This window comes from Ranitomeya imitator, chromosome 1 (genome assembly GCF_032444005.1).
Source record: "Ranitomeya imitator isolate aRanImi1 chromosome 1, aRanImi1.pri, whole genome shotgun sequence".
NCBI lineage: Eukaryota > Metazoa > Chordata > Amphibia > Anura > Dendrobatidae > Ranitomeya > Ranitomeya imitator.
This window is the reverse complement of record NC_091282.1, coordinates 17007507-17035105: the sequence shown is the minus strand read 5'-3', so window position 1 is coordinate 17035105 and position 27599 is coordinate 17007507. Positions and strand designations below refer to the sequence as shown.

Here is a 27599-nt window from a genome sequence, read left to right as displayed (position 1 = left end):
CAACTTTTTCATATTTACAATTTATTATACCCTCTGCAGTAAGTGTAATAAAAAAAAAAGTTTTTTTTTCAACAAAAACTTACTGAATAGCATTTGTGCAGTCTATGAATTTGTTCTGAGAAACAGTATCGCCTCCATCAGATCCTCCTTCATAATGACCTCACATCTGACCTAATTACTTTAAGGCTCGAGAACGACCTCTCTACACTAACTTGGGTTGGTGGTAAAGCAGTTACCACATGGGCGACATCGCTAACAATTTCAGGGTATAAATGATTTGCATCGTGCAGTCAGTTTTGATGCCTGATTGAACTCTTCTACTTCTTTGAGAGCAAGTGAAAAAGGTTGCTGAAATATGGTCAATCTGTTTTCTATGGGAGTGGAATCTTTTTCCCTGCAGCAACGCTTTGCCTGTTCCAGGTCATTCAAATACTTGTCAAAATCAAACTTCTCATCTGATGAGGATGAAGGAATGGCAGCACCAGAGTCCTCTTGTTCTTCGCCATCCTGTAGCTCATCCTAACTGCTACCTCAATCAAAGCTTCTTTTCCTTTAGTAAGCTGTTGATCATCCAGCAATATATGATGACTCAGGTCCACATAAACCGCTGCCAGAAAAATTTTATTTTCTAATAGCCGTGTCTCTCTCTGTTTCATTGAAGCAGCAATTGCATCTGCGATTAAACCTCCTCTTTGGGACAGGCAAAACAACAAGTTCTTTCACTCCTTTATAAATGGGTGATGAAATTCAGCCACTTGTGTCCATTGACCTTCATGTAGTGTTACCTGAGGGTTGGCCATATCTACAAGGGAGGGTTTCAACGTACGTAGATCTGGGGATTTATTATGATGGAATATAGGCTGAACTGGATGGACAAATGTCTTTTTTCGGCCTTACTAACTATGTTATGTTACTATGTAACTCAAGCAAATCGCTCAATCATTAAATAGGTGCTGCCCCACCGAGTGCCTTGATCCACAATTGCCCCTTTTCCAGCCCGTCTCTTCAAGATGGAATCAATTTTAGGGCAGCAATAGCCAATTTCCTCACTTTGCTAATCAGATTTCCAGCATGTCCCTCTTGCAGACTATCTTATTGCCAGCTGCAGCGTGTGAACAACAAAGTGCATGTGATGAATAGGAAAGAGGTGTGAAGCAGCTGTTTTTTTTAGTTCATAATCTTGCAGAACTTTTCCACTAAGGTGTGAAGAAACTGGCTGCGGTGATGAGCGTATCTTTTACTGGCAGCGTCTTAGCAACAATTTTTTTGTTGTCACAAACATCGAACATTGATACCGAAACAGTTCACTCTGTGACGTGTGCAGACATCTATTTTAAGAAATACAAAGCATCTCTTGAGAGTCTTTTTAAGATCTTCCTTTTGGTTAAGGGCTTCTTCGATCACTAATTTTCTAATACTTTCTCTTTCAAGAGAAACACCAAGTTTGTGGGCCATTTCTCAATTAAGAGATGTAAAAGCTGGTCACGCAAATAATGATAATGGTACACAGTCCTTCACAACAAGCTCGATGAGCTGTTTTTCAAACACATCTTCTGTCATTGTTACAGTAACTTTGTCACTTACAAAATATATTGTAACTGATGTTTGAGACGCTCTTTCCTCCTCCTTACCTGGCAGGAAGTGCTGGTCTCTGGTTTCTTGGTGCTGCTGTGATCTTTTTCAATCACAGCTTTGTAACTTTATGGGTGGCAGCATTGTAAATGTCTTCTTAGATTGGAAGCTCTTGAAGGAGCATTTTTATCACTGCCTGAGTATGCACTGATTTTGGCATCACAACATTTGTTTTCATCTGGGTCACTTATACACTGACACACAAAATGTTTTTTTTATCTTGAGTCACTGTAAAATGCTCAAATACAGCTGACTTCATAAGATGCTTCTTAGACATTTTGTAATTCTGTAAATTCGATCCAAAATGTTTTTGTCCTGTAAAAAAATAAGGTATATTGTAATTCTTGCAAGCATATGGAATCATACACTGTATAATTTAGGATATAAATAAAACAATCTTTGCATAAATCAATAGGATAGATAAGTATAAAGTTTGTAAACTATGTTAGATAGCTTTATGCTGAACTTTCAATGTCAGGCTTGTCTCAGGGTACAGCTCACTAAATGCTTCACATCGTATTTTTTCACAGTCTATGAAGAGGGGAGGAGCGAGGGAGTATGTTTGTGCTGAATCATATTGCAGAACACACACACAAATATATATGTTCTCATCGATTCTGTTACTGTATTTCTGAATTTGAGAGGTTAGAAAACAGTTTTTCCCCTTATATTATAAGTATAGTGTATGTAAGTCATCAGGGCAGCTAATTTCTCCAAACACGAGCTAAGAGGAAAAACAAACTAAAACATCAAGCATACAACATATACTGGACTATTGATTTATGCACAGTTTATAGAAAGTTTAGATATGCTTTAGGAAATACTTACCTTCTTTAATCCTGCTTTCCTGTTCACTCCAGAAATTCTGAGATGAATGCAGGCATTCCTTCCATGTGTGTTTGTTATTTTTTTCCCCTTATCTGTAGAGGAGGAGCTTCACTACTTATCATGAACATAAACTGCAGCAGATTCATCTCAGCTAAAAGTCTAGACCTTAGATCAGGAATAGGACAGACATTTATAAGACATTTCATAACTTTCCCAAATTTTTATGAAAAAACTATTCCCCACAAACTGCACTGAACTACTGTACCCAATTTATTATATATTTTAGGAGTCGGAGTCAGTCCATTTTATACCGACTCTACCGAAATGAGCTCAGACTCCGACTCCACAGCGCCTCCCATCTGCCTCAATATCGGGAATCTTCCGGCGGAGATTCTGTCTGAATCACAAGCTCAGGTCATTTATATGGCACCATGGGACTTGTATAAGAAAATGTGTAAGTAAATGATGGAAGTAATATTAAAAAAGGCATAATCAGGAAAATTAAAAATATACTTTCTAAATCATTAAGAAGGTGTGAAGACGGCCCCATTATTTATCGTTGCACCGCCAGACATCGTACAGGAGCAGCCGCGCCATCACCGGATGTTTCTGCTGTGATGTGGACAGCTGACAAAGCCTCACTACACTGGAGACTTTTACATGATATCATACACCGGTCATCATCGTCACACGACGGTTACATACCTGCGGAAACATCTACTGAAATCTTCTCCTTCCCGTCACCCACACATGGCTGATTCCACCTCATCATCGCTTCTTCTTCTGTCTCATCCTCCACTTTAAAGTTAGTCAGATCTTCACCCTGATATATCAGATGTAACAATCAGCATGATACAAGAAAGCACCAAAATCTATGACATCTATGACCTTGATCACAAATGTCCCCCCATATACAGATCCGGTACAGGGCTCAGCACCGTCTACCTGATGATCCTCGGGGATGTTGTCATTCTCCTCTGGAGAGTCCTGGGAATACAGAGGACGGCGACATCTCTCTGGTGAATTTCTTTCCATGAGTTTGTCTGTAGGAAACACACAGTGATGGAATACAATGGCATATAAAAGTTTGGGCACCCCTGGACAAACTTACTGTTATTGTGGACAGTTAAGCAAGATGAAGATTAAATGTTCTCTAAAAGGCCTAAAATTAAAGATGACAAATTTCCTTTGTATTTTAGGCAAAAAATAAAAACGGTATATTTTCATATTTTACATTTTAAAAAGGAAAATTGAAAAATGCTCAAGTTTGTGCACCCTGCATGGTTAGTACCTAGTAGCACCCCCTTTTGCAAATATCACAGATTGTAAATGGTTGTTGTAGCCAGACAACAGTCTTTCAATTCTTGTTTGAGGGATTTTCATCCATTCTTCCTCTGAGAATTTTTCCAGTTCTGTGAGATTCCTGGGGCGTCTTGCATCCTCTGCTATTTTGAGGTCTCGCCACAGATTTTCAATGGTCAGATCAACGGACTGTGATGGTCATTGTAAAACCTTCAGTTTCCCCTCTTGAGGTTGTCTATTGTGGATTGGGATGTGTGATTAGGACCATTATCCATTTGTAGAAGCCATCCTCTTTTCACCTTCAACAAATTCCTGATGCAAACATAACACCATCTGTAAAAAAGCTAAAGTTTTATTGAATCAATTCTTCCCTCTACCTGTGAAATGTTCCCCGCACCATTGGCTGCAACACAACGCCAAAGCATGATTAATCCACCCGCATGCTTAATTTTTGGCAAGATGTTCTTTTCCTCAAATTCTGTGCCCTTTTTGTCACAATTTTGTTGTCAGAAAACTCGGGGCCTAGCTATCCCTGCTTCCCAGATTACTTCTGATGGTGAAGACACCGGGGCCACATACCTTGCTGAACTTCTGAATCAGCCTTTATCTGTCCCCTCCCAGGGAAGTTGGGAGGAATAGCATATGAATATACACACGGAATTAAGTAAAATAGCTACCAATCTAAAGTATTATAGGAAAGCAGGTTAGGATTAATAAAATATAACTTTTAATAGTTAATGCTAAAATTAGAGCCCTTTATATGAAAAAATCAAAACCAATACAAAAACAAAGCACATAAAAACACACAAAAATATCACTTAACCATAAGATCCAGCGTACCGGATCTTTGCCTCTGCACGTAATGGGTTTATACCCATATCATTAGATACAACCCCTATTAATCATTTGAAAGTCAATATTCCTGATTTGACTGATGAAACGCATCGGCAACTGGGGGATTACGGTATGATGGATCCTATGTGATGTCCTGTGGTGGGGTATTGTATGGACAGAAGTGTGTGCCTCCCCTTCCCTAATGCAAATCAGGATCCTTATGAGGTCAGCGAATATAGGAATCATTGAGGAACAACACGAGGCCAGATTGTTCCCATTTACCGCATTGGAATCTAGACCAGGACATTTGATCTATTTGACTTGAATAATACCTGACCGCTTATGATTTTTTCTGCCCTTTGGATTGATCTAAGGGTTAAAGCTATAATATCGATGACAATTACCGTATATACATGTGTATAAGCCGAGCTCTTCAGCACATTTTTTTGAGCTGAAAACGCCCTCCTTGGGTTATACATGAATCATTGTCCAGAAAGCCGGCAGGGGAGGGGGAGCTTGCCGTCAGCTGCAGTTGTAAATGTGCAGCTGCTAAAAAGAAGTGAATATTCATTTCTCTTATAGCAGTGACAGCTGCAGCCGCCGGCTTCCAGAAGACATCATACTCACCCTCCTCCGCACCGTCGGTGCATCTCCGTTGGTGTTGGTCCCAACGCCGGCAGCTATTCCTGTGCTGAGTGATCAAATGGCACCGCTCATTAAAGGTAATGAATATGCACGCGTCTCCACTCCCATAGGCGCTGGAACCAACGGAGATTCTGCGATGGCACGCTAGAGGAGGGAGGATTTTTTTTTTAATTTTAAGGGAAAGCATGAATACCAGAATGGGAGGGGGTGAGCAATGCATACAACGACGGGACCGGGGGAGCCATGCATACGACGATGGGACCAGGGGAGCCATGCATACGACGGGACCGGGGGAGCCATGCATACGACGATGGGACCAGGGGAGCCATGCATACAATGACGGGACGAGGGAAGCCATGCACAGCAGGACAGCAACGGGGGAAGCCACATACCAGGACAGCGGTGGGGGGGGGGGGGGGGTAAAGCCACGCATAGCGAGATAGGGATGATAGGACAATGCATACCCGGCATATACTGGAGTCAATAAGCTTACTTAGTTTTTCGTGGCAAAATTAAGTGCCTCTGCTTCTACTCGAGTACATACAGTATACCTGGATATGTATTCATTACTGTGGCTAAGGCTGGTTTCACATTTGCGGTTGTGTCCACACTGTTTCTGACGCATACATCCGCATGCCTCTTGATTTCATATCTTTAACATTGTAGACGCAGGTGCATGCGTTTGCCCACTTTTGCTTACGCATGCGTATTTTCGCGGTGTGCGGCGGGGCACGTCTAACGCACCATGTTGCAATTTTTGAAGCGGCAAATTTCCGTCAAATATGCGCAAGCATGCGCATGAGTATGTTAAAAAAACGCATTACTGTCTTTGGGAATGCATGCGTACGCATGTCTTTGCATACTCAAGAGTTCGATGCGCTTGCGTACTTCGGATTGCGAAAGTCCAGAAACTGATTTAGACACGCCCTCCTGGAACTATCGAACGCATGCACATAAAAAGCACAAACGCATGCATCATGCGTAAGCTGATGCGGGAAAAAAAATGCTGCGTTATCATGCATTTGCATGCGTTTGTGGATGCGGACGATACGCTGCGGACTCAACCACAAATGCGAACCTAGCCTTAGTGATATTTTTAAGTGCGTTGTTTTTGTATTGTTCTTAATTTTTTTTTTTTTAGCATTAGCTATTACAAGTTATATTTTATGAATCCTACCCTGCTTTCCTATGTATTTACACAAACCAAACAAGGACGGACGGACGGGAATAAATTAAAATACCAAACACACAAGATATACACTCACAGACAACAGAGGGGAACACCGCGGAAGTAAGGAAGGTAACCAAAATAAGAGAGAATGGGCAATATGCACACAACCGAAACACCAAGCAACAGTCACAGAACAACTCTCCTAAACACCGAATCCTGCCCTCCTCACCAGGAAGCACAAGACTTAATACTGGAAATCCAATGGCCAGTGCCAAGAATGTATAAGAGAATGGAGTTGCTAATACTGCACAGCTGAGATCATTCAAGCAGGAAGCTTCAGAGACTACAACCTGAACAGGATTGCTGACGGGAGAAATCTTATAAGGACCAATGAACCTGGGACCCAGTTTCCAAGAAAGAACCTTCAACTTAGAAATATTCGAGCACAACCATATCAAGTCATCAACACACAGGTCCGGACCCACCAAACGTCTCAGATCAGCCACACTCATATTTGGACCCATATTCTTCAAATTATTAAGAACCCCTTGCCACACAGACGTGTTAGATTATGAAAATTGTTCCTCTTCAGGTAATCCCAAGGAACAATTCCTATTAAACTGAGGAGGAAAACCGTAGCCCCAGAAGAATGGGGACTTACCAGTAGACTCATGACAAAAGGTTATTCACCGCAAATTCAGCTAGAGGTAAATAAAGTGACTAAATTTTACTGATTCTCAGATACAAAACATCTAAGATAAGTCTCTAAGTTTGCCCATTAGATGGTGGATGAAAAAGATAGATGAATCCCCAACCAGGCGCAAAATGCTTTCCAAAACTAGGAAATAAAATGCACCCCCCTTGGGGTCAGAAACAATATCAGTAGGTATCCGATAGAAATTGTGAGATTATTTGATGAAAATTTGCGCCAAGGTCTTGGACCGGATAAAGCGAATAGTGCAATAAAATTAGATATCTTGCTGAACCTGTCCACCACCACCAAAATAACTATCACCTGCAGATCCGGCTACATCATTAATGAAATCTAGTGATAGAGGAGTCCAAGGTCTACTGGGAATCACCAATGGTTGGAGAGACCCAGACAGACGAGTATGAGGGATCTTAGAACATGTACACATACTACAGGCAGCTACATACTCCCAAACATCCTGATGCACCGCAGACCGCCATAAATGCAGAGTAAGGAGATCTGTGGTGGTTTTACCACCAGGGTGACCGGCCAAGACCGAATCATGATGTTCACTTTCAACTTAGACAAGGACAAGAACAGGTAAGAACAATTTAGCAAAAGAAAAGGCAGCCTGGGCATCCCCCTGAGCCACTACAACCTCTTTCTCAAGGTCAAAACTTATAGCAGCAGTAACTATACCTTTCTGTAGCATAGGAACCAATAACAATTATCTCCACCCCAAGGAAAACAAAAAGATAAAGTTTCCGCCATAACATGCTTATCCCTCGGTCCCTTGCCTGTCAAGATGTCAGACGCTTAGCAGATTTTTAATATTATAGATTTTTATGATCAGTGATTATCATGACCAGATGAACTGCATTTTCCAAAAAAAAAAAAAGGCGACTGTTCAAAAGCACTTAACTGCCAAGAGTTCCTTGTTACCAAAGTCATAGTTTGTCAGTAAATTATAGTTTCTTAAAAAAAAATTCACATGGACACCATTTACTAGGAGATTCACCCTGAGACAACACAGCCCACACCCCCATCTGCTGTGTCTCAAGGTCAGATGAATAAATCAAAATATTATCAAGGTAGATCACAACAAACCTGTCTGCCAGGTGACTAAAGAGGTCATTAACAAAGTGTTGAAAGGTGGCAAGTGAATTAGTCAACCCAAATGGCATCACTAGGTTCTCAGTGCCCCTCATGTGTATTGAAGGCTGTCTTCCACTCACCTCCCTCCTTGCTGAAAATGAGACTATAAGCCCCCCTGAGGTCTAGTTCAGAAAACTATTTCTCTCCCACAATCTGATTAACCCCATTCTGATATCTGACGTAATGATCCGTCCATGTGACCTGGGCCTGTTTGACTATGGATGGATCATTACGTCATATGTTTAATGCGACCGAAGTCGTGGTGATCGCATTAAAATTCTGGCGCTGTGGGTAGATGGTGCTGTTATCCTGAGGACTCACATTAGGTTCCCATTCAGATGAAGACTTTATTCTCAGAGAGGACAGGCATCGTTAGGCCCTTGTATACGAGAAATGCCTTATCGTGGCTACAAGGTACACATAAATTGGCCAATTTATGCGCTAAACTTTCTCAATTTTTCATGAGTTGGTGACTCTAGGTTCAGCACCTGTTCACACTAAGTCTATGTTTGTATGTGACGACCAGTTTTTTTTAAGTTTGCATTCATTAGCCTTCTGACTGAGCACTCCGCCTTTTAGCCACAGGTGTTTTTAATCACAGCAGGACCACTACCCCTCCACAGAGAGATTTTTTTCAAACAGAGGACTCACATTAGGTTCCCATTCAGATGAAGACTTTCTTCTCAGAGAGGACAGGCATTGTTAGGCCCTTGTATACGAGAAATGCCTTATCGTGGCTACAAGGTACACATAAATTGGCCAATTTATGCGCTAAACTTTCTCAATTTTTCATATGAGTTGGTGACTCTAGGTTCAGCACCTGTTCACACTAAGTCTATGTTTGTATGTGACGACCATTTTTTTTACAGTTTGCATTCATTAGCCTTCTGACTGAGCACTCCGCCTTTTAGCCACAGGTGTTTTTAATCACAGTAGGACCACTACCCCTCCACAGAGAGATTTTTGTCAAACAGAGGACTCACATTAGGTTCCCATTCAGATGAAGACTTTCTTCTCAGAGAGGACAGGCACTGTTAGGCCCTTCTATACGAGAAATGCCTTATCGTGGCTACAAGGTACACATAAATTGGCCAATTTATGTGCTAAACCTTTTCAATTTTTCATATTTCTAGTGCAGTAATGCAATTCAATTTTCATGTTTCCAAGTTTTGGCTTTACAGTGTGCTGCCTTATTTGACTTGGTTATCCTGGGGGGTGTCGCCATCCTCCCGCATCCACGATCACTGTTACTGGCTGTTCAATTCTCATGGTTTCAGGCGATCAGAACAGTGATGTCCGAGCCTAGGATTCTGAGGGACGGACGAGCGCCAGCGGATTAGGTGGAAAATCATCAGTAAATTAACCCGGACTCTGCTGAGTAACAATCCACGACAGGCTTAGGGACCGGAAGAACTCACAGGAGAGAACGGACAGAAGGACGGGACAGAGAAAATGTGACCGATGCTCTAAGGAAGGAGAAAGATTCTGAAAGAAGCCGCCGAGGACGAAGACTCAAGACTGATGAAGACGAGACGACAGCGGAGAAACCGCGACTCACAGATCACAAGAAAATAATCAGGGAAATGAAAGCTGTTGTCAGACGGAGAAAATGTAGAGAAAACCGGAGCAAGTCTGGAGAAAACTCATCTATTATAGGACGACGCCGGAGAGACGTCATCACATCCACCGGAGCCAACAAGGAGCCTCTCACCTCGTGGTGTAAGAGGCCGGAGCTCCTCCATCATCACATCCTGGTACCGATCCTGGTGTCCTTCTAGATACTCCCACTCCTCCATGGAGAGATAGACAGCGACGTCCTGACACCTTATAGGAACCTGACAACAGCCACACCGTCATCACCCAGAATCCTCCAGTGCTGTATAATGTCCCAGCAGTCACCTCTCCGCCCATCACCCAGAATCCTCCAGTGCTGTATAATGTCCCAGCAGTCACCTCTCCGCTCATCACCCAGAATCCCCCAGTCCTGTATAATGTCCCAGCAGTCACCTCTCCGCCCATCACCCAGAATCCTCCAGTGCTGTATAATGTCCCAGCAGTCACCTCTCTGCTCATCACCCAGAATCCTCCAGTGCTGTATAATGTCCCAGCAGTCACCTCTCCGCTCATCACCCAGAATCCTCCAGTGCTGTATAATGTCCCAGCAGTCACCTCTCCGCTCATCACCCAGAATCCTCCAGTGCTGTATAATGTCCCAGCAGTCACCTCTCCGCTCATCACCCAGAATCCTCCAGTGCTGTATAATGTCCCAGCAGTCACCTCTCCGCTAATCACCCAGAATCCTCCAGTGCTGTATAATGTCCCAGCAGTCACCTCTCCGCTCATCACCCAGAATCCTCCAGTGCTGTATAATGTCCCAGCAGTCACCTCTCCGCTCATCACCCAGAATCCTCCAGTGCTGTATAATCTCCCAGCAGTCACCTCTCCGCTCATCACCCAGAATCCTCCAGTCCTGTATAATGTCCCAGCAGTCACCTCTCCGCTCATCACCCAGAATCCTCCAGTCCTGCATAATCTCCCAGCAGTCACCTCTCCGCTCATCACCCAGAATCCTCCAGTGCTGTATAATGTCCCAGCAGTCACCTCTCCGCTCATCACCCAGAATCCTCCAGTCCTGTATAATGTCCCAGCAGTCACCTCTCCGCTCATCACCCAGAATCCTCCAGTCCTGTATAATCTCCCAGCAGTCACCTCTCCGCTCATCACCCAGAATCCTCCAGTCCTGTATAATGTCCCAGCAGTCACCTCTCCGCTCATCACCCAGAATCCTCCAGTCCTGTATAATCTCCCAGCAGTCACCTCTCCGCTCATCACCCAGAATCCTCCAGTGCTGTATAATGTCCAGCAGTCACCTCTCCGCTCATCACCCAGAATCCTCCAGTCCTGTATAATGTCCCAGCAGTCACCTCTCCGCTCATCACCCAGAATCCTCCAGTGCTGTATAATGTCCCAGCAGTCACCTCTCCACTCATCACCCAGAATCCTCCAGTCCTGTATAATATCCCAGCAGTCACCTCTCCGCTCATCACCCAGAATCCTCCAGTGCTGTATAAAGTCCCAGCAGTCACCTCTCCGCTCATCACCCAGAATCCTCCAGCGCTGTATAATGTCCCAGCAGTCACCTCTCCGCTCATCACCCAGAATCCTCCAGTACTGTATAATGTCCCAGCAGTCACCTCTCCGCTCATCACCCAGAATCCTCCAGTCCTGTATAATCTCCCAGCAGTCACCTCTCCGCTCATCACCCAGAATCCTCCAGTGCTGTGTAATGTCCCAGCAGTCACCTCTCCGCTCATCACCCAGAATCCTCCAGTCCTGTATAATCTCCCAGCAGTCACCTCTCCGCTCATCACCCAGAATCCTCCAGTCCTGTATAATGTCCCAGCAGTCACCTCTCCGCTCATCACCCAGAATCCTCCAGTCCTGCATAATCTCCCAGCAGTCACCTCTCCGCTCATCACCCAGAATCCTCCAGTACTGTATAATGTCCCAGCAGTCACCTCTCCGCTCATCACCCAGAATCCTCCAGTCCTGTATAATCTCCCAGCAGTCACCTCTCCGCTCATCACCCAGAATCCTCCAGTGCTGTGTAATGTCCCAGCAGTCACCTCTCCGCTCATCACCCAGAATCCTCCAGTCCTGTATAATCTCCCAGCAGTCACCTCTCCGCTCATCACCCAGAATCCTCCAGTCCTGTATAATGTCCCAGCAGTCACCTCTCCGCTCATCACCCAGAATCCTCCAGTCCTGCATAATCTCCCAGCAGTCACCTCTCCGCTCATCACCCAGAATCCTCCAGTACTGTATAATGTCCCAGCAGTCACCTCTCCGCTCATCACCCAGAATCCTCCAGTCCTGTATAATCTCCCAGCAGTCACCTCTCCGCTCATCACCCAGAATCCTCCAGTGCTGTGTAATGTCCCAGCAGTCACCTCTCCGCTCATCACCCAGAATCCTCCAGTCCTGTATAATGTCCCAGCAGTCACCTCTCCGCTCATCACCCAGAATCCTCCAGTGCTGTATAATCTCCCAGCAGTCACCTCTCCGCTCATCACCCAGAATCCTCCAGTCCTGTATAATGTCCCAGCAGTCACCTCTCCGCTCATCACCCAGAATCCTCCAGTCCTGTATAATGTCCCAGCAGTCACCTCTCCGCTCATCACCCAGAATCCTCCAGTGCTGTATAATGTCCCAGCAGTCACCTCTCCGCTAATCACCCAGAATCCTCCAGTGCTGTATAATCTCCCAGCAGTCACCTCTCCGCTCATCACCCAGAATCCTCCAGTGCTGTATAATGTCCCAGCAGTCACCTCTCCGCTCATCACCCAGAATCCTCCAGTGCTGTATAATGTCCCAGCAGTCACCTCTCCGCTCATCACCCAGAATCCCCCAGTCCTGTATAATGTCCCAGCAGTCACCTCCCCGCTCATCACCCAGAATCCTCCAGTCCTGTATAATGTCCCAGCAGTCACCTCTCATCACCCAGAATCCTCCAGTCCTGTATAATGTCCCAGCAGTCACCTCTCTGCTAATCACCCAGAATCCTCCAGTCCTGTATAATGTCCCAGCAGTCACCTCTCCGCTCATCACCCAGAATCCCTCAGTGCTGTATAATGTCCCAGCAGTCACCACTCCACTCATCACCCAGAATCCTCCAGTGCTGTATAATGTCCCAGCAGTCACCTCTCCGCTCATCACCCAGAATCCTCCAGTGCTGTATAATCTCCCAGCAGTCACCTCTCCACTCATCACCCAGAATCCTCCAGTGCTGTATAATCTCCCAGCAGTCACCTCTCCTCATCACCCAGAATCCTCCAGTCCTGTATAATGTCCCAGCAGTCACCTCTCCGCTCATCACCCAGAATCCTCCAGTCCTGTATAATGTCCCAGCAGTCACCTCTCCGCTCATCACCCAGAATCCTCCAGTGCTGTATAATGTCCCAGCAGTCACCTCTCCGCTCATCACCCAGAATCCTCCAGTACTGTACAATGTCCCAGCAGTCACCTCTCCTCTCATCACCCAGAATCCTCCAGTCCTGTATAATGTCCCAGCAGTCACCTCTCCGCTCATCACCCAGAATCCTCCAGTCCTGTATAATGTCCCAGCAGTCACCTCTCCGCTCATCACCCAGAATCCTCCAGTGCTGTATAATGTCCCAGCAGTCACCTCTCCACTCATCACCCAGAATCCTCCAGTCCTGTATAATGTCCCAGCAGTCACCTCTCCGCTCATCACCCAGAATCCTCCAGTGCTGTCCTGTATAATGTCCCAGCAGTCACCTCTCCGCTCATCACCCAGAATCCCCCAGTGCTGTATAATGTCCCAGCAGTCACCTCTCCGCTCATCACCCAGAATCCTCCAGTCCTGTATAATGTCCCAGCAGTCACATCTCCGCTCATCACCCAGAATCCTCCAGTCTGGTATAATGTCCCAGCAGTCACCTCTCCGCTCATCACCCAGAATCCTCCAGTCCTGTATAATCTCCCAGCAGTCACCTCTCCGCTCATCACCCAGAATCCTCCAGTGCTGTATAATGTCCCAGCAGTCACCTCTCCGCTCATCACCCAGAATCCTCCAGTGCTGTCCTGTATAATGTCCCAGCAGTCACCTCTCCGCTGATCACCCAGAATCCTCCAGAGCTGTATAATGTCCCAGCAGTCACCTCTCCGCTCATCACCCAGAATCCTCCAGTGCTGTATAATGTCCCAGCAGTCACCTCTCCGCTCATCACCCAGAATCCTCCAGTGCTGTATAATGTCCCAGCAGTCACCTCTCCGCTCATCACCCAGAATCCTCCAGTGCTGTATAATGTCCCAGCAGTCACCTCTCCGCTCATCACCCAGAATCCTCCAGTGCAGTATAATGTCCCAGCAGTCACCTCTCCGCTCATCACCCAGAATCCTCCAGTGCTGTATAATGTCCCAGCAGTCACCTCTCCGCTCATCACCCAGAATCCTCCAGTGCTGTATAATGTCCCAGCAGTCACCTCTCCGCTCATCACCCAGAATCCCCCAGTCCTGTATAATGTCCCAGCAGTCACCTCTCCACTCATCACCCAGAATCCTCCAGTCCTGTATAATGTCCCAGCAGTCACCTCTCCGCTCATCACCCAGAATTCTCCAGTCCTGTATAATGTCCCAGCAGTCACCTCTCCGCTCATCACCCAGAATCCTCCAGTCCTGTATAATGTCCCAGCAGTCACCTCTCCGCTCATCACCCAGAATCCTCCAGTCCTGTATAATGTCCCAGCAGTCACCTCTCCGCACATCACCCAGAATCCTCCAGTGCTGTATAATGTCCCAGCAGTCACCTCTCCACTCATCACCCAGAATCCTCCAGTCCTGTATAATGTCCCAGCAGTCACCTCTCCGCTCATCACCCAGAATTCTCCAGTCCTGTATAATGTCCCAGCAGTCACCTCTCCGCTCATCACCCAGAATCCTCCAGTGCTGTATAATGTCCCAGCAGTCACCTCTCCGCTCATCACCCAGAATCCTCCAGTGCTGTATAATGTCCAGCAGTCACCTCTCCGCTCATCACCCAGAATCCTCCAGTCCTGTATAATGTCCCAGCAGTCACCTCTCCACTCATCACCCAGAATCCTCCAGTCCTGTATAATATCCCAGCAGTCACCTCTCCGCTCATCACCCAGAATCCTCCAGTGCTGTATAAAGTCCCAGCAGTCACCTCTCCGCTCATCACCCAGAATCCTCCAGTGCTGTATAATGTCCCAGCAGTCACCTCTCCGCTCATCACCCAGAATCCTCCAGTGCTGTATAATGTCCCAGCAGTCACCTCTCCACTCATCACCCAGAATCCTCCAGTCCTGTATAATATCCCAGCAGTCACCTCTCCGCTCATCACCCAGAATCCTCCAGTGCTGTATAATGTCCCAGCAGTCACCTCTCCGCTCATCACCCAGAATCCTCCAGTGCTGTATAATGTCCCAGCAGTCACCTCTCCGCTCATCACCCAGAATCCTCCAGTCCTGTATAATGTCCCAGCAGTCACCTCTCCGCTCATCACCCAGAATCCTCCAGTGCTGTATAAAGTCCCAGCAGTCACCTCTCCGCTCATCACCCAGAATCCTCCAGTGCTGTATAATGTCCCAGCAGTCACCTCTCCGCTCATCACCCAGAATCCTCCAGTCCTGTATAATCTCCCAGCAGTCTCCTCTCCGCTCATCACCCAGAATCCTCCAGTCCTGTATAATGTCCCAGCAGTCACCTCTCCGCTCATCACCCAGAATCCTCCAGTCCTGTATAATCTCCCAGCAGTCTCCTCTCCGCTCATCACCCAGAATCCTCCAGTCCTGTATAATGTCCCAGCAGTCACCTCTCCACTCATCACCCAGAATCCTCCAGTCCTGTATAATGTCCCAGCAGTCACCTCTCCGCTCATCACCCAGAATCCTCCAGTGCTGTATAAAGTCCCAGCAGTCACCTCTCCGCTCATCACCCAGAATCCTCCAGTGCTGTATAATGTCCCAGCAGTCACCTCTCCGCTCATCACCCAGAATCCTCCAGTCCTGTATAATCTCCCAGCAGTCTCCTCTCCGCTCATCACCCAGAATCCTCCAGTCCTGTATAATGTCCCAGCAGTCACCTCTCCGCTCATCACCCAGAATCCTCCAGTCCTGTATAATCTCCCAGCAGTCACCTCTCCGCTCATCACCCAGAATCCTCCAGTGCTGTGTAATGTCCCAGCAGTCACCTCTCCGCTCATCACCCAGAATCCTCCAGTCCTGTATAATCTCCCAGCAGTCACCTCTCCGCTCATCACCCAGAATCCTCCAGTCCTGTATAATGTCCCAGCAGTCACCTCTCCGCTCATCACCCAGAATCCTCCAGTCCTGCATAATCTCCCAGCAGTCACCTCTCCGCTCATCACCCAGAATCCTCCAGTACTGTATAATGTCCCAGCAGTCACCTCTCCGCTCATCACCCAGAATCCTCCAGTCCTGTATAATCTCCCAGCAGTCACCTCTCCGCTCATCACCCAGAATCCTCCAGTGCTGTGTAATGTCCCAGCAGTCACCTCTCCGCTCATCACCCAGAATCCTCCAGTGCTGTGTAATGTCCCAGCAGTCACCTCTCCGCTCATCACCCAGAATCCTCCAGTGCTGTATAATGTCCCAGCAGTCACCTCTCCGCTCATCACCCAGAATCCTCCAGTGCTGTATAATGTCCCAGCAGTCACCTCTCCGCTCATCACCCAGAATCCTCCAGTCCTGTATAATGTCCCAGCAGTCACCTCTCCGCTCATCACCCAGAATCCTCCAGTCCTGTATAATGTCACAGCAGTCACCTCTCCGCTCATCACCCAGAATCCTCCAGTGCTGTATAATCTCCCAGCAGTCACCTCTCCACTCATCACCCAGAATCCTCCAGTGCTGTATAATTTCCCAGCAGTCACCTCTCCGCTCATCACCCAGAATCCTCCAGTGCTGTATAATCTCCCAGCAGTCACCTCTCCACTCATCACCCAGAATCCTCCAGTGCTGTATAATCTCCCAGCAGTCACCTCTCCTCATCACCCAGAATCCTCCAGTCCTGTATAATGTCCCAGCAGTCACCTCTCCGCTCATCACCCAGAATCCTCCAGTGCTGTATAATGTCCCAGCAGTCACCTCTCCGCTCATCACCCAGAATCCTCCAGTGCTGTATAATGTCCCAGCAGTCACCTCTCCGCTCATCACCCAGAATCCTCCAGTCCTGTATAATGTCCCAGCAGTCACCTCTCCACTCATCACCCAGAATCCTCCAGTGCTGTATAATGTCCCAGCAGTCACCTCTCCACTCATCACCCAGAATCCTCCAGTCCTGTATAATGTCCCAGCAGTCACCTCTCCACTCATCACCCAGAATCCTCCAGTGCTGTATAATGTCCCAGCAGTCACCTCTCCACTCATCACCCAGAATCCTCCAGTGCTGTATAATGTCCCAGCAGTCACCTCTCCGCTCATCACCCAGAATCCTCCAGTCCTGTATAATGTCCCAGCAGTCACCTCTCCGCTCATCACCCAGAATCCCCCAGTGCTGTATAATGTCCCAGCAGTCACCTCTCCGCTCATCACCCAGAATCCTCCAGTCCTGTATAATGTCCCAGCAGTCACCTCTCCGCTCATCACCCAGAATCCTCCAGTGCTGTATAATCTCCCAGCAGTCACCTCTCCGCTCATCACCCAGAATCCTCCAGTCTGGTATAATGTCCCAGCAGTCACCTCTCCGCTCATCACCCAGAATCCTCCAGTGCTGTCCTGTATAATGTCCCAGCAGTCACCTCTCCGCTCATCACCCAGAATCCTCCAGTGCTGTATAATGTCCCAGCAGTCACCTCTCCGCTCATCACCCAGAATCCTCCAGTGCTGTATAATGTCCCAGCAGTCACCTCTCCACTCATCACCCAGAATCCTCCAGTCCTGTATAATGTCCCAGCAGTCACCTCTCCGCTCATCACCCAGAATTCTCCAGTCCTGTATAATGTCCCAGCAGTCACCTCACCGCTCATCACCCAGAATTCTCCAGTCCTGTATAATATCCCAGCAGTCACCTCTCCGCTCATCACCCAGAATCCTCCAGTGCAGTATAATGTCCCAGCAGTCACCTCTCCGCTCATCACCCAGAATCCTCCAGTGCTGTATAATGTCCCAGCAGTCACCTCTCTGCTCATCACCCAGAATCCTCCAGTCCTGTATAATGTCCCAGCAGTCACCTCTCCGCTCATCACCCAGAATCCTCCAGTGCTGTATAATCTCCCAGCAGTCACCTCTCCGCTCATCACCCAGAATCCTCCAGTGCTGTATAATGTCCCAGCAGTCACCTCTCCACTCATCACCCAGAATCCTCCAGTGCTGTATAATCTCCCAGCAGTCACCTCTCCGCTCATCACCCAGAATCCTCCAGTGCTGTATAATGTCCCAGCAGTCACCTCTCCGCTCATCACCCAGAATCCTCCAGTCCTGTATAATGTCCCAGCAGTCACCTCTCCGCTCATCACCCAGAATCCTCCAGTCCTGTATAATCTCCCAGCAGTCACCTCTCCGCTCATCACCCAGAATCCTCCAGTGCTGTATAATGTCCCAGCAGTCACCTCTCCGCTCATCACCCAGAATCCTCCAGTCCTGTATAATGTCCCAGCAGTCACCTCTCCGCTCATCACCCAGAATTCTCCAGTCCTGTATAATGTCCCAGCAGTCACCTCTCCGCTCATCACCCAGAATCCTCCAGTGCTGTATAATGTCCCAGCAGTCACCTCTCCGCTCATCACCCAGAATCCTCCAGTGCTGTATAATGTCCCAGCAGTCACCTCTCCGCTCATCACCCAGAATTCTCCAGTCCTGTATAATGTCCCAGCAGTCACCTCTCCGCTCATCACCCAGAATCCTCCAGTGCTGTATAATGTCCCAGCAGTCACCTCTCCTCTCATCACCCAGAATCCTCCAGTCCTGTATAATGTCCCAGCAGTCACCTCTCCTCTCATCACCCAGAATCCTCCAGTCCTGTATAATGTCCCAGCAGTCACCTCTCCGCTCATCACCCAGAATCCTCCAGTGCTGTATAATGTCCCAGCAGTCACCTCTCCGCTCATCACCCAGAATCCTCCAGTGCTGTATAATGTCCCAGCAGTCACCTCTCCGCTCATCACCCAGAATCCTCCAGTCCTGTATAATGTCCCAGCAGTCACCTCTCCACTCATCACCCAGAATCCTCCAGTCCTGTATAATGTCCCAGCAGTCACCTCTCCGCTCATCACCCAGAATCCTCCAGTGCTGTCCTGTATAATGTCCCAGCAGTCACCTCTCCGCTCATCACCCAGAATCCTCCAGTCCTGTATAATGTCCCAGCAGTCACCTCTCCGCTCATCACCCAGAATCCCCCAGTGCTGTCCTGTATAATGTCCCAGCAGTCACCTCTCCGCTCATCACCCAGAATCCTCCAGTCCTGTATAATGTCCCAGCAGTCACCTCTCCGCTCATCACCCAGAATCCTCCAGTGCTGTACTGTATAATGTCCCAGCAGTCACCTCTCCGCTCATCACCCAGAATCCTCCAGTGCTGTATAATCTCCCAGCAGTCATCTCTCCGCTCATCACCCAGAATCCTCCAGTCCTGTATAATCTCCCAGCAGTCACCTCTCCGCTCATCACCCAGAATCCTCCAGTCCTGTATAATCTCCCAGCAGTCACCTCTCCGCTCATCACCCAGAATCCTCCAGTCCTGTATAATGTCCCAGCAGTCACCTCTCCGCTCATCACCCAGAATCCTCCAGTCCTGTATAATGTCCCAGCAGTCACCTCTCCGCTCATCACCCAGAATCCTCCAGTCCTGTATAATCTCCCAGCAGTCACCTCTCCGCTCATCACCCAGAATCCTCCAGTCCTGTATAATCTCCCAGCAGTCACCTCTCCGCTCATCACCCAGAATCCTCCAGTCCTGTATAATGTCCCAGCAGTCACCTCTCCGCTCATCACCCAGAATCCTCCAGTGCTGTATAATGTCCCAGCAGTCACCTCTCCGCTCATCACCCAGAATCCTCCAGTGCTGTATAATGTCCCAGCAGTCACCTCTCCGCTCATCACCCAGAATCCTCCAGTGCTGTATAATCTCCCAGCAGTCACCTCTCCGCTCATCACCCAGAATCCTCCAGTCTGGTATAATGTCCCATCAGTCACCTCTCCGCTCATCCCCCAGAATCCTCCAGTCCTGTATTATGTCCCAGCAGTCACCTCTCCGCTCATCACCCAGAATCCTCCAGTCCTGTATAATCTCCCAGCAGTCACCTCTCCGCTCATCACCCAGAATCCTCCAGTCCTGTATAATCTCCCAGCAGTCATCTCTCCGCTCATCACCCAGAATCCTCCAGTGCTGTATAATGTCCCAGCAGTCACCTCTCCGCTCATCACCCAGAATCCTCCAGTGCTGTATAATGTCCCAGCAGTCACCTCTCCGCTCATCACCCAGAATCCTCCAGTCCTGTATAATCTCCCAGCAGACACCTCTCCGCTCATCACCCAGAATCCCCCAGTCCTGTATAATGTCCCAGCAGTCACCTCTCCGCTCATCACCCAGAATCCTCCAGTCCTGTATAATCTCCCAGCAGTCACCTCTCCGCTCATCACCCAGAATCCTCCAGTGCTGTATAATCTCCCAGCAGTCACCTCTCCGCTCATCACCCAGAATCCTCCAGTCCTGTATAATCTCCCAGCAGTCTCCTCTCCGCTCATCACCCAGAATCCTCCAGTCCTGTATAATGTCCCAGCAGTCACCTCTCCGCTCATCACCCAGAATCCTCCAGTGCTGTATAATGTCCCAGCAGTCACCTCTCCACTCATCACCCAGAATCCTCCAGTCCTGTATAATGTCCCAGCAGTCACCTCTCCGCTCATCCCCCAGAATCCTCCAGTCCTGTATAATGTCCCAGCAGTCACCTCTCCACTCATCACCCAGAATCCTCCAGTCCTGTATAATGTCCCAGCAGTCACCTCTTCGCTCATCCCCCAGAATCCTCCAGTGCTGTATAATGTCCCAGCAGTCACCTCTCCGCTCATCACCCAGAATCCCCCAGTGCTGTCCTGTATAATGTCCCAGCAGTCACCTCTCCGCTCATCACCCAGAATCCTCCAGTGCTGTATAATGTCCCAGCAGTCACCTCTCCGCTCATCACCCAGAATCCCCCAGTGCTGTCCTGTATAATGTCCCAGCAGTCACCTCTCCGCTCATCACCCAGAATCCCCCAGTGCTGTCCTGTATAATGTCCCAGCAGTCACCTCTCCGCTCATCACCCAGAATCCTCCAGTCCTGTATAATGTCCCAGCAGTCACCTCTCCGCTCATCACCCAGAATCCTCCAGTGCTGTACTGTATAATGTCCCAGCAGTCACCTCTCCGCTCATCACCCAGAATCCTCCAGTGCTGTATAATCTCCCAGCAGTCATCTCTCCGCTCATCACCCAGAATCCTCCAGTCCTGTATAATCTCCCAGCAGTCACCTCTCCGCTCATCACCCAGAATCCTCCAGTCCTGTATAATCTCCCAGCAGTCACCTCTCCGCTCATCACCCAGAATCCTCCAGTCCTGTATAATGTCCCAGCAGTCACCTCTCCGCTCATCACCCAGAATCCTCCAGTCCTGTATAATGTCCCAGCAGTCACCTCTCCGCTCATCACCCAGAATCCTCCAGTCCTGTATAATCTCCCAGCAGTCACCTCTCCGCTCATCACCCAGAATCCTCCAGTCCTGTATAATCTCCCAGCAGTCACCTCTCCGCTCATCACCCAGAATCCTCCAGTCCTGTATAATGTCCCAGCAGTCACCTCTCCGCTCATCACCCAGAATCCTCCAGTGCTGTATAATGTCCCAGCAGTCACCTCTCCGCTCATCACCCAGAATCCTCCAGTGCTGTATAATGTCCCAGCAGTCACCTCTCCGCTCATCACCCAGAATCCTCCAGTGCTGTATAATCTCCCAGCAGTCACCTCTCCGCTCATCACCCAGAATCCTCCAGTCTGGTATAATGTCCCATCAGTCACCTCTCCGCTCATCCCCCAGAATCCTCCAGTCCTGTATTATGTCCCAGCAGTCACCTCTCCGCTCATCACCCAGAATCCTCCAGTCCTGTATAATCTCCCAGCAGTCACCTCTCCGCTCATCACCCAGAATCCTCCAGTCCTGTATAATCTCCCAGCAGTCATCTCTCCGCTCATCACCCAGAATCCTCCAGTGCTGTATAATGTCCCAGCAGTCACCTCTCCGCTCATCACCCAGAATCCTCCAGTGCTGTATAATGTCCCAGCAGTCACCTCTCCGCTCATCACCCAGAATCCTCCAGTCCTGTATAATCTCCCAGCAGACACCTCTCCGCTCATCACCCAGAATCCCCCAGTCCTGTATAATGTCCCAGCAGTCACCTCTCCGCTCATCACCCAGAATCCTCCAGTCCTGTATAATCTCCCAGCAGTCACCTCTCCGCTCATCACCCAGAATCCTCCAGTGCTGTATAATCTCCCAGCAGTCACCTCTCCGCTCATCACCCAGAATCCTCCAGTCCTGTATAATCTCCCAGCAGTCTCCTCTCCGCTCATCACCCAGAATCCTCCAGTCCTGTATAATGTCCCAGCAGTCACCTCTCCGCTCATCACCCAGAATCCTCCAGTGCTGTATAATGTCCCAGCAGTCACCTCTCCACTCATCACCCAGAATCCTCCAGTCCTGTATAATGTCCCAGCAGTCACCTCTCCGCTCATCCCCCAGAATCCTCCAGTCCTGTATAATGTCCCAGCAGTCACCTCTTCGCTCATCCCCCAGAATCCTCCAGTCCTGTATTATGTCCCAGCAGTCACCTCTCCGCTCATCACCCAGAATCCTCCAGTCCTGTATAATCTCCCAGCAGTCTCCTCTCCGCTCATCACCCAGAATCCTCCAGTCCTGTATAATGTCCCAGCAGTCACCTCTCCGCTCATCACCCAGAATCCTCCAGTCCTGTATAATCTCCCAGCAGTCACCTCTCCGCTCATCACCCAGAATCCTCCAGTCCTGTATAATCTCCCAGCAGTCTCCTCTCCGCTCATCACCCAGAATCCTCCAGTCCTGTATAATGTCCCAGCAGTCACCTCTCCGCTCATCACCCAGAATCCTCCAGTCCTGTATAATCTCCCAGCAGTCACCTCTCCGCTCATCACCCAGAATCCCCCAGTCCTGTATAATGTCCCAGCAGTCACCTCTCCGCACATCACCCAGAATCCTCCAGTCCTGTATAATGTCCCAGCAGTCACCTCTCCGCTCATCACCCAGAATCCCCCAGTCCTGTATAATGTCCCAGCAGTCACCTCTCCGCTCATCACCCAGAATCCTCCAGTCCTGTATAATCTCCCAGCAGTCTCCTCTCCGCTCATCACCCAGAATCCTCCAGTCCTGTATAATGTCCCAGCAGTCACCTCTCCGCTCATCACCCAGAATCCTCCAGTGCTGTATAATGTCCCAGCAGTCACCTCTCCCCTCATCACCCAGAATCCTCCAGTCCTGTATAATGTCCCAGCAGTCACCTCTCCACTCATCACCCAGAATCCTCCAGTGCTGTATAATGTCCCAGCAGTCACCTCTCCGCTCATCACCCAGAATCCTCCAGTGCTGTATAATGTCCCAGCAGTCACCTCTCCGCTCATCACCCAGAATCCTCCAGTGCTGTATAATGTCCCAGCAGTCACCTCTCCGCTCATCACCCAGAATCCTCCAGTGCTGTATAATGTCCCAGCAGTCACCTCTCCGCTCATCACCCAGAATCCTCCAGTGCTGTATAATGTCCCAGCAGTCACCTCTCCGCTCATCACCCAGAATCCTCCAGTGCTGTATAATGTCCCAGCAGTCACCTCTCCGCTCATCACCCAGAATCCTCCAGTGCTGTATAATGTCCCAGCAGTCACCTCTCCCCTCATCACCCAGAATCCTCCAGTCCTGTATAATGTCCCAGCAGTCACCTCTCCACTCATCACCCAGAATCCTCCAGTGCTGTATAATGTCCCAGCAGTCACCTCTCCGCTCATCACCCAGAATCCTCCAGTGCTGTATAATGTCCCAGCAGTCACCTCTCCGCTCATCACCCAGAATCCTCCAGTGCTGTATAATGTCCCAGCAGTCACCTCTCCGCTTATCACCCAGAATCCTCCAGTGCTGTATAATGTCCCAGCAGTCACCTCTCCGCTCATCACCCAGAATCCTCCAGTCCTGTATAATGTCCCAGCAGTCACCTCTCCGCTCATCACCCAGAATCCTCCAGTCCTGTATAATGTCCCAGCAGTCACCTCTCCGCTCATCACCCAGAATCCTCCAGTGCTGTATAATGTCCCAGCAGTCACCTCTCCGCTTATCACCCAGAATCCTCCAGTGCTGTATAATGTCCCAGCAGTCACCTCTCTGCTCATCACCCAGAATCCTCCAGTGCTGTATAATGTCCCAGCAGTCACCTCTCCGCTCATCACCCAGAATCCTCCAGTGCTGTATAATGTCCCAGCAGTCACCTCTCCGCTCGTCACCCAGAATCCTCCAGTGCTGTATAATGTCCCAGCAGTCACCTCTCCGCTCATCACCCAGAATCCTCCAGTGCTGTATAATGTCCCAGCAGTCACCTCTCCGCTCATCACCCAGAATCCTCCAGTGCTGTATAATGTCCCAGCAGTCACCTCTCCGCTCATCACCCAGAATCCTCCAGTGCTGTATAATGTCCCAGCAGTCACCTCTCCGCTCATCACCCAGAATCCTCCAGTGCTGTATAATGTCCCAGCAGTCACCTCTCCGCTCATCACCCAGAATCCTCCAGTGCTGTATAATGTCCCAGCAGTCACCTCTCCGCTCATCACCCAGAATCCTCCAGTGCTGTATAATGTCCCAGCAGTCACCTCTCCGCTCATCACCCAGAATCCTCCAGTGCTGTATAATGTCCCAGCAGTCACCTCTCCGCTCATCACCCAGAATCCTCCAGTGCTGTATAATGTCCCAGCAGTCACCTCTCCGCTCATCACCCAGAATCCTCCAGTGCTGTATAATGTCCCAGCAGTCACCTCTCCGCTCATCCCCCAGAATCCTCCAGTGCTGTATAATGTCCCAGCAGTCACCTCTCCGCTCATCACCCAGAATCCTCCAGTGCTGTATAATGTCCCAGCAGTCACCTCTCCGCTCATCACCCAGAATCCTCCAGTCCTGTATAATGTCCCAGCAGTCACCTCTCCGCTCATCACCCAGAATCCTCCAGTGCTGTATAATCTCCCAGCAGTCACCTCTCCGCTCAGCAGCTCAATCATCTTGTTGCTGAGCTCCAGGATCTTCTTGTTCCTCTCATGTAGCAGGGAGTGCGGGGGAGGCTCTGTGATGGGGCCCGGGCTCCGCCCTCCTGACTCCTGGAGATGGATGATGGGAGTCACACCGTCCCCCGGTGTCTTCCTCACTATTGTGTAATCCTGTGTATGGAGAGAGACACTTAGGGAGAAGATTCCTTCCCGACTCCAGATCTGACAATCAGTAGAAATCCCGGGATCAATAACCGTCTCCAGTAATCTGGGGCCATAACCGGGAATATTATTCCCCTCCGGACAGACATCCCGGCCCCTCTACAGCTCTTATAGGGAATCCCCATGACAACTCCTCCGGGCAGAGAGCTCCACACAATCACTGCTCTTACAGTAAAGAATCCTTCTCTCTATTCTGGATGTCGGACTTGTCACAGAACACAATAAAGCTGATAGAAATGTAGAGGAGTTACCTCTCCGCTCAGCAGGGAGATGATCTCCAGGGCGAAGTGGGATAATCTTCTGGTGGTCTCATCCCTGTCCTCGTCCATCCTCGGGGTCATTCAGGAGGAGGAGGGACGAGCACTGGATCAGCTGGAGGGATCTCGTCCTGCCGGCGTCTTCATGATGAAGGAGAAGATGGAAATCACCGGGGACGACAGAACGACAATCACTAAATTCTGCCAAATATCAACATTTATCAGGACCGGATCCGGTCCCTGGGCATCACATCACACTCACTATGGGTAAGCTCCCGTTCTAGTTGAATGGCTCTATATGTATTTCCCTCAGTAACGGCACCGGTCTATATAATAACCTGAGGGGACTTGTTTAAGGGTATGTGCACACGTCAGGATTTTTAGTGGAATTTTGCCATAAAAACGATATAAATCCGGTAAAAAAACGCTAACATTATGCATCCTATCTTTTAGAATGCATTCCGCATTTTTTGTGCATATGGTAGCGTTTTAATCCGCAAAAAAACGCATACCGCAAAAAATCCGGACATGCTCTATCTTGATTTCCTATCAAAAAGGTCATTCCGGAAAAAAAAAAAAAAACGCAAAAAACCGCGCAAATTCCGCGCGAAAAAAGCACGTGGATTTCTGGCAGAATTCTCAGGATTTTGCCAGGAAAAAATCCTGACGTGTGCACATAGCCTGACAGTCTAGTTCAGGAGCTGATTGGGTTAATTTGTGCACCATGTTATGATGTTTGCGGCATGCATTGGTTATTCATATGATTATTAATGATACATCACTCATACCATGATTCTGCTCAGTGATGTTTGTGCCCAGGTCTCACTTGATTTGTACTAGGGCCTCTTCTTTTCTGTTTCTTCAATTAGTATTTATTTGGAATTATAGTTGTACTAGATTGTGGCCCGATTCTAACGCATCGGGTATTCTAGAATATGCATGTCCCCGTAGTATATGGACAATGATGATTCCAGAATTCGCGGCACACTGTGCCCGTCGCTGATTGGTCGAGGCCTGGCAGCCTCGACCAATCAGAGACGCGGGATTTCCTGGACAGACAGACAGACGGAAAAACCCTTAGACAATTATATATATATATAGATGTTTACAATAAACTTTATATATTTTTTATGTTGTGTATGGAACTCCATTTTTTGATGGTATATATGTGTGTTGGGAGTATACACTCACTCTGTCAGTATTTCATGGGTAGATATTATCAACCACAAGGATATTATGTAGCATAGAAAACCCATGCTTTGTCTGTGAGTTTGAGTTTATCCCCCATACAATGCTGCCCGTCCCCAACACTGAGGAGCCGCAGTCACAGGGAGCAGGAGCCTCCACAGGAACAGCTCTGATCTCACCCCACACTCTCCTCTCACAGATTTACAACAAACCCTCCTGTAATCTCACCGGAATGGCGGGAAATCTGCTGCTGGCTGACACCAGAGAACACGAGCTGCACACAACCAGGACGGAGCTGCTGCACTGAGAGCGGAAGGACCTGTGGTGACGTCACCGTCATGTGATCAGGGGGCGGGGCTCAGGAGAGAAGAGGTGAAGGACCTGTGGTGACGTCACCGTCATGTGATCAGGGGGCGGGGCTGCGGTAGAGAAGAGGTGAAGGAGCTGTGGTGACGTCACCGTCATGTGATCAGGGGGCGTGGCTCAGGAGAGAAGTGGTGAAGGACCTGTGGTGACGTCACCGCCATGTGATCAGGGGGCGGGGCTCAGGAGAGCTGTGGTGCAGGACCTGTGGTGACGTCACCGTCATGTGATCAGGGGGCGGGGCTCAGGAGAGAAGTGGTGAAGGAGCTGTGGTGACGTCACCGCCATGTGATCAGGGGGCGGGGCTCAGGAGAGCTGTGGTGCAGGAATGCCTGTGTCTCCCTCACTGCTCGCTCTTCTTCCCGCCATTACTCCTGTGTCCTGTGTAGGATGTGACTCTTCACACTTCCTGTTATTCTCCGCCTGATGAAGAGGCTGGAGGAGCCTCGGAAGCTGCGATTTGTCTCCATCTTTTCAGTTCGTCATTAAAAGGTATCAGCCCCCGAGGACTCTC

At 48.9% G+C, this 27599-nt stretch overlaps 1 protein-coding gene across 1 annotated transcript in view; it reads right to left on the bottom strand.

The window, feature by feature from the left end:
* The window catches only part of LOC138658395 (oocyte zinc finger protein XlCOF22-like), a 45908-nt gene extending 18840 nt beyond the window's left edge, over positions 1-27068 (bottom strand). Inside the window, exons 1-6 of the mRNA XM_069745838.1 lie at positions 26951-27068; positions 25529-25675; positions 25047-25226; positions 9970-10093; positions 3406-3503; positions 3166-3283 (exon numbers count right to left, since the gene is read on the bottom strand). Of these exons, the coding sequence (XP_069601939.1) occupies positions 3166-3283; positions 3406-3503; positions 9970-10093; positions 25047-25226; positions 25529-25618 (610 nt within the window). The 5' untranslated portion in view covers positions 25619-25675; positions 26951-27068. The remainder of the gene's footprint in view (positions 1-3165; positions 3284-3405; positions 3504-9969; positions 10094-25046; positions 25227-25528; positions 25676-26950) is intronic.
* Positions 27069-27599: the final 531 nt, after the last annotated feature.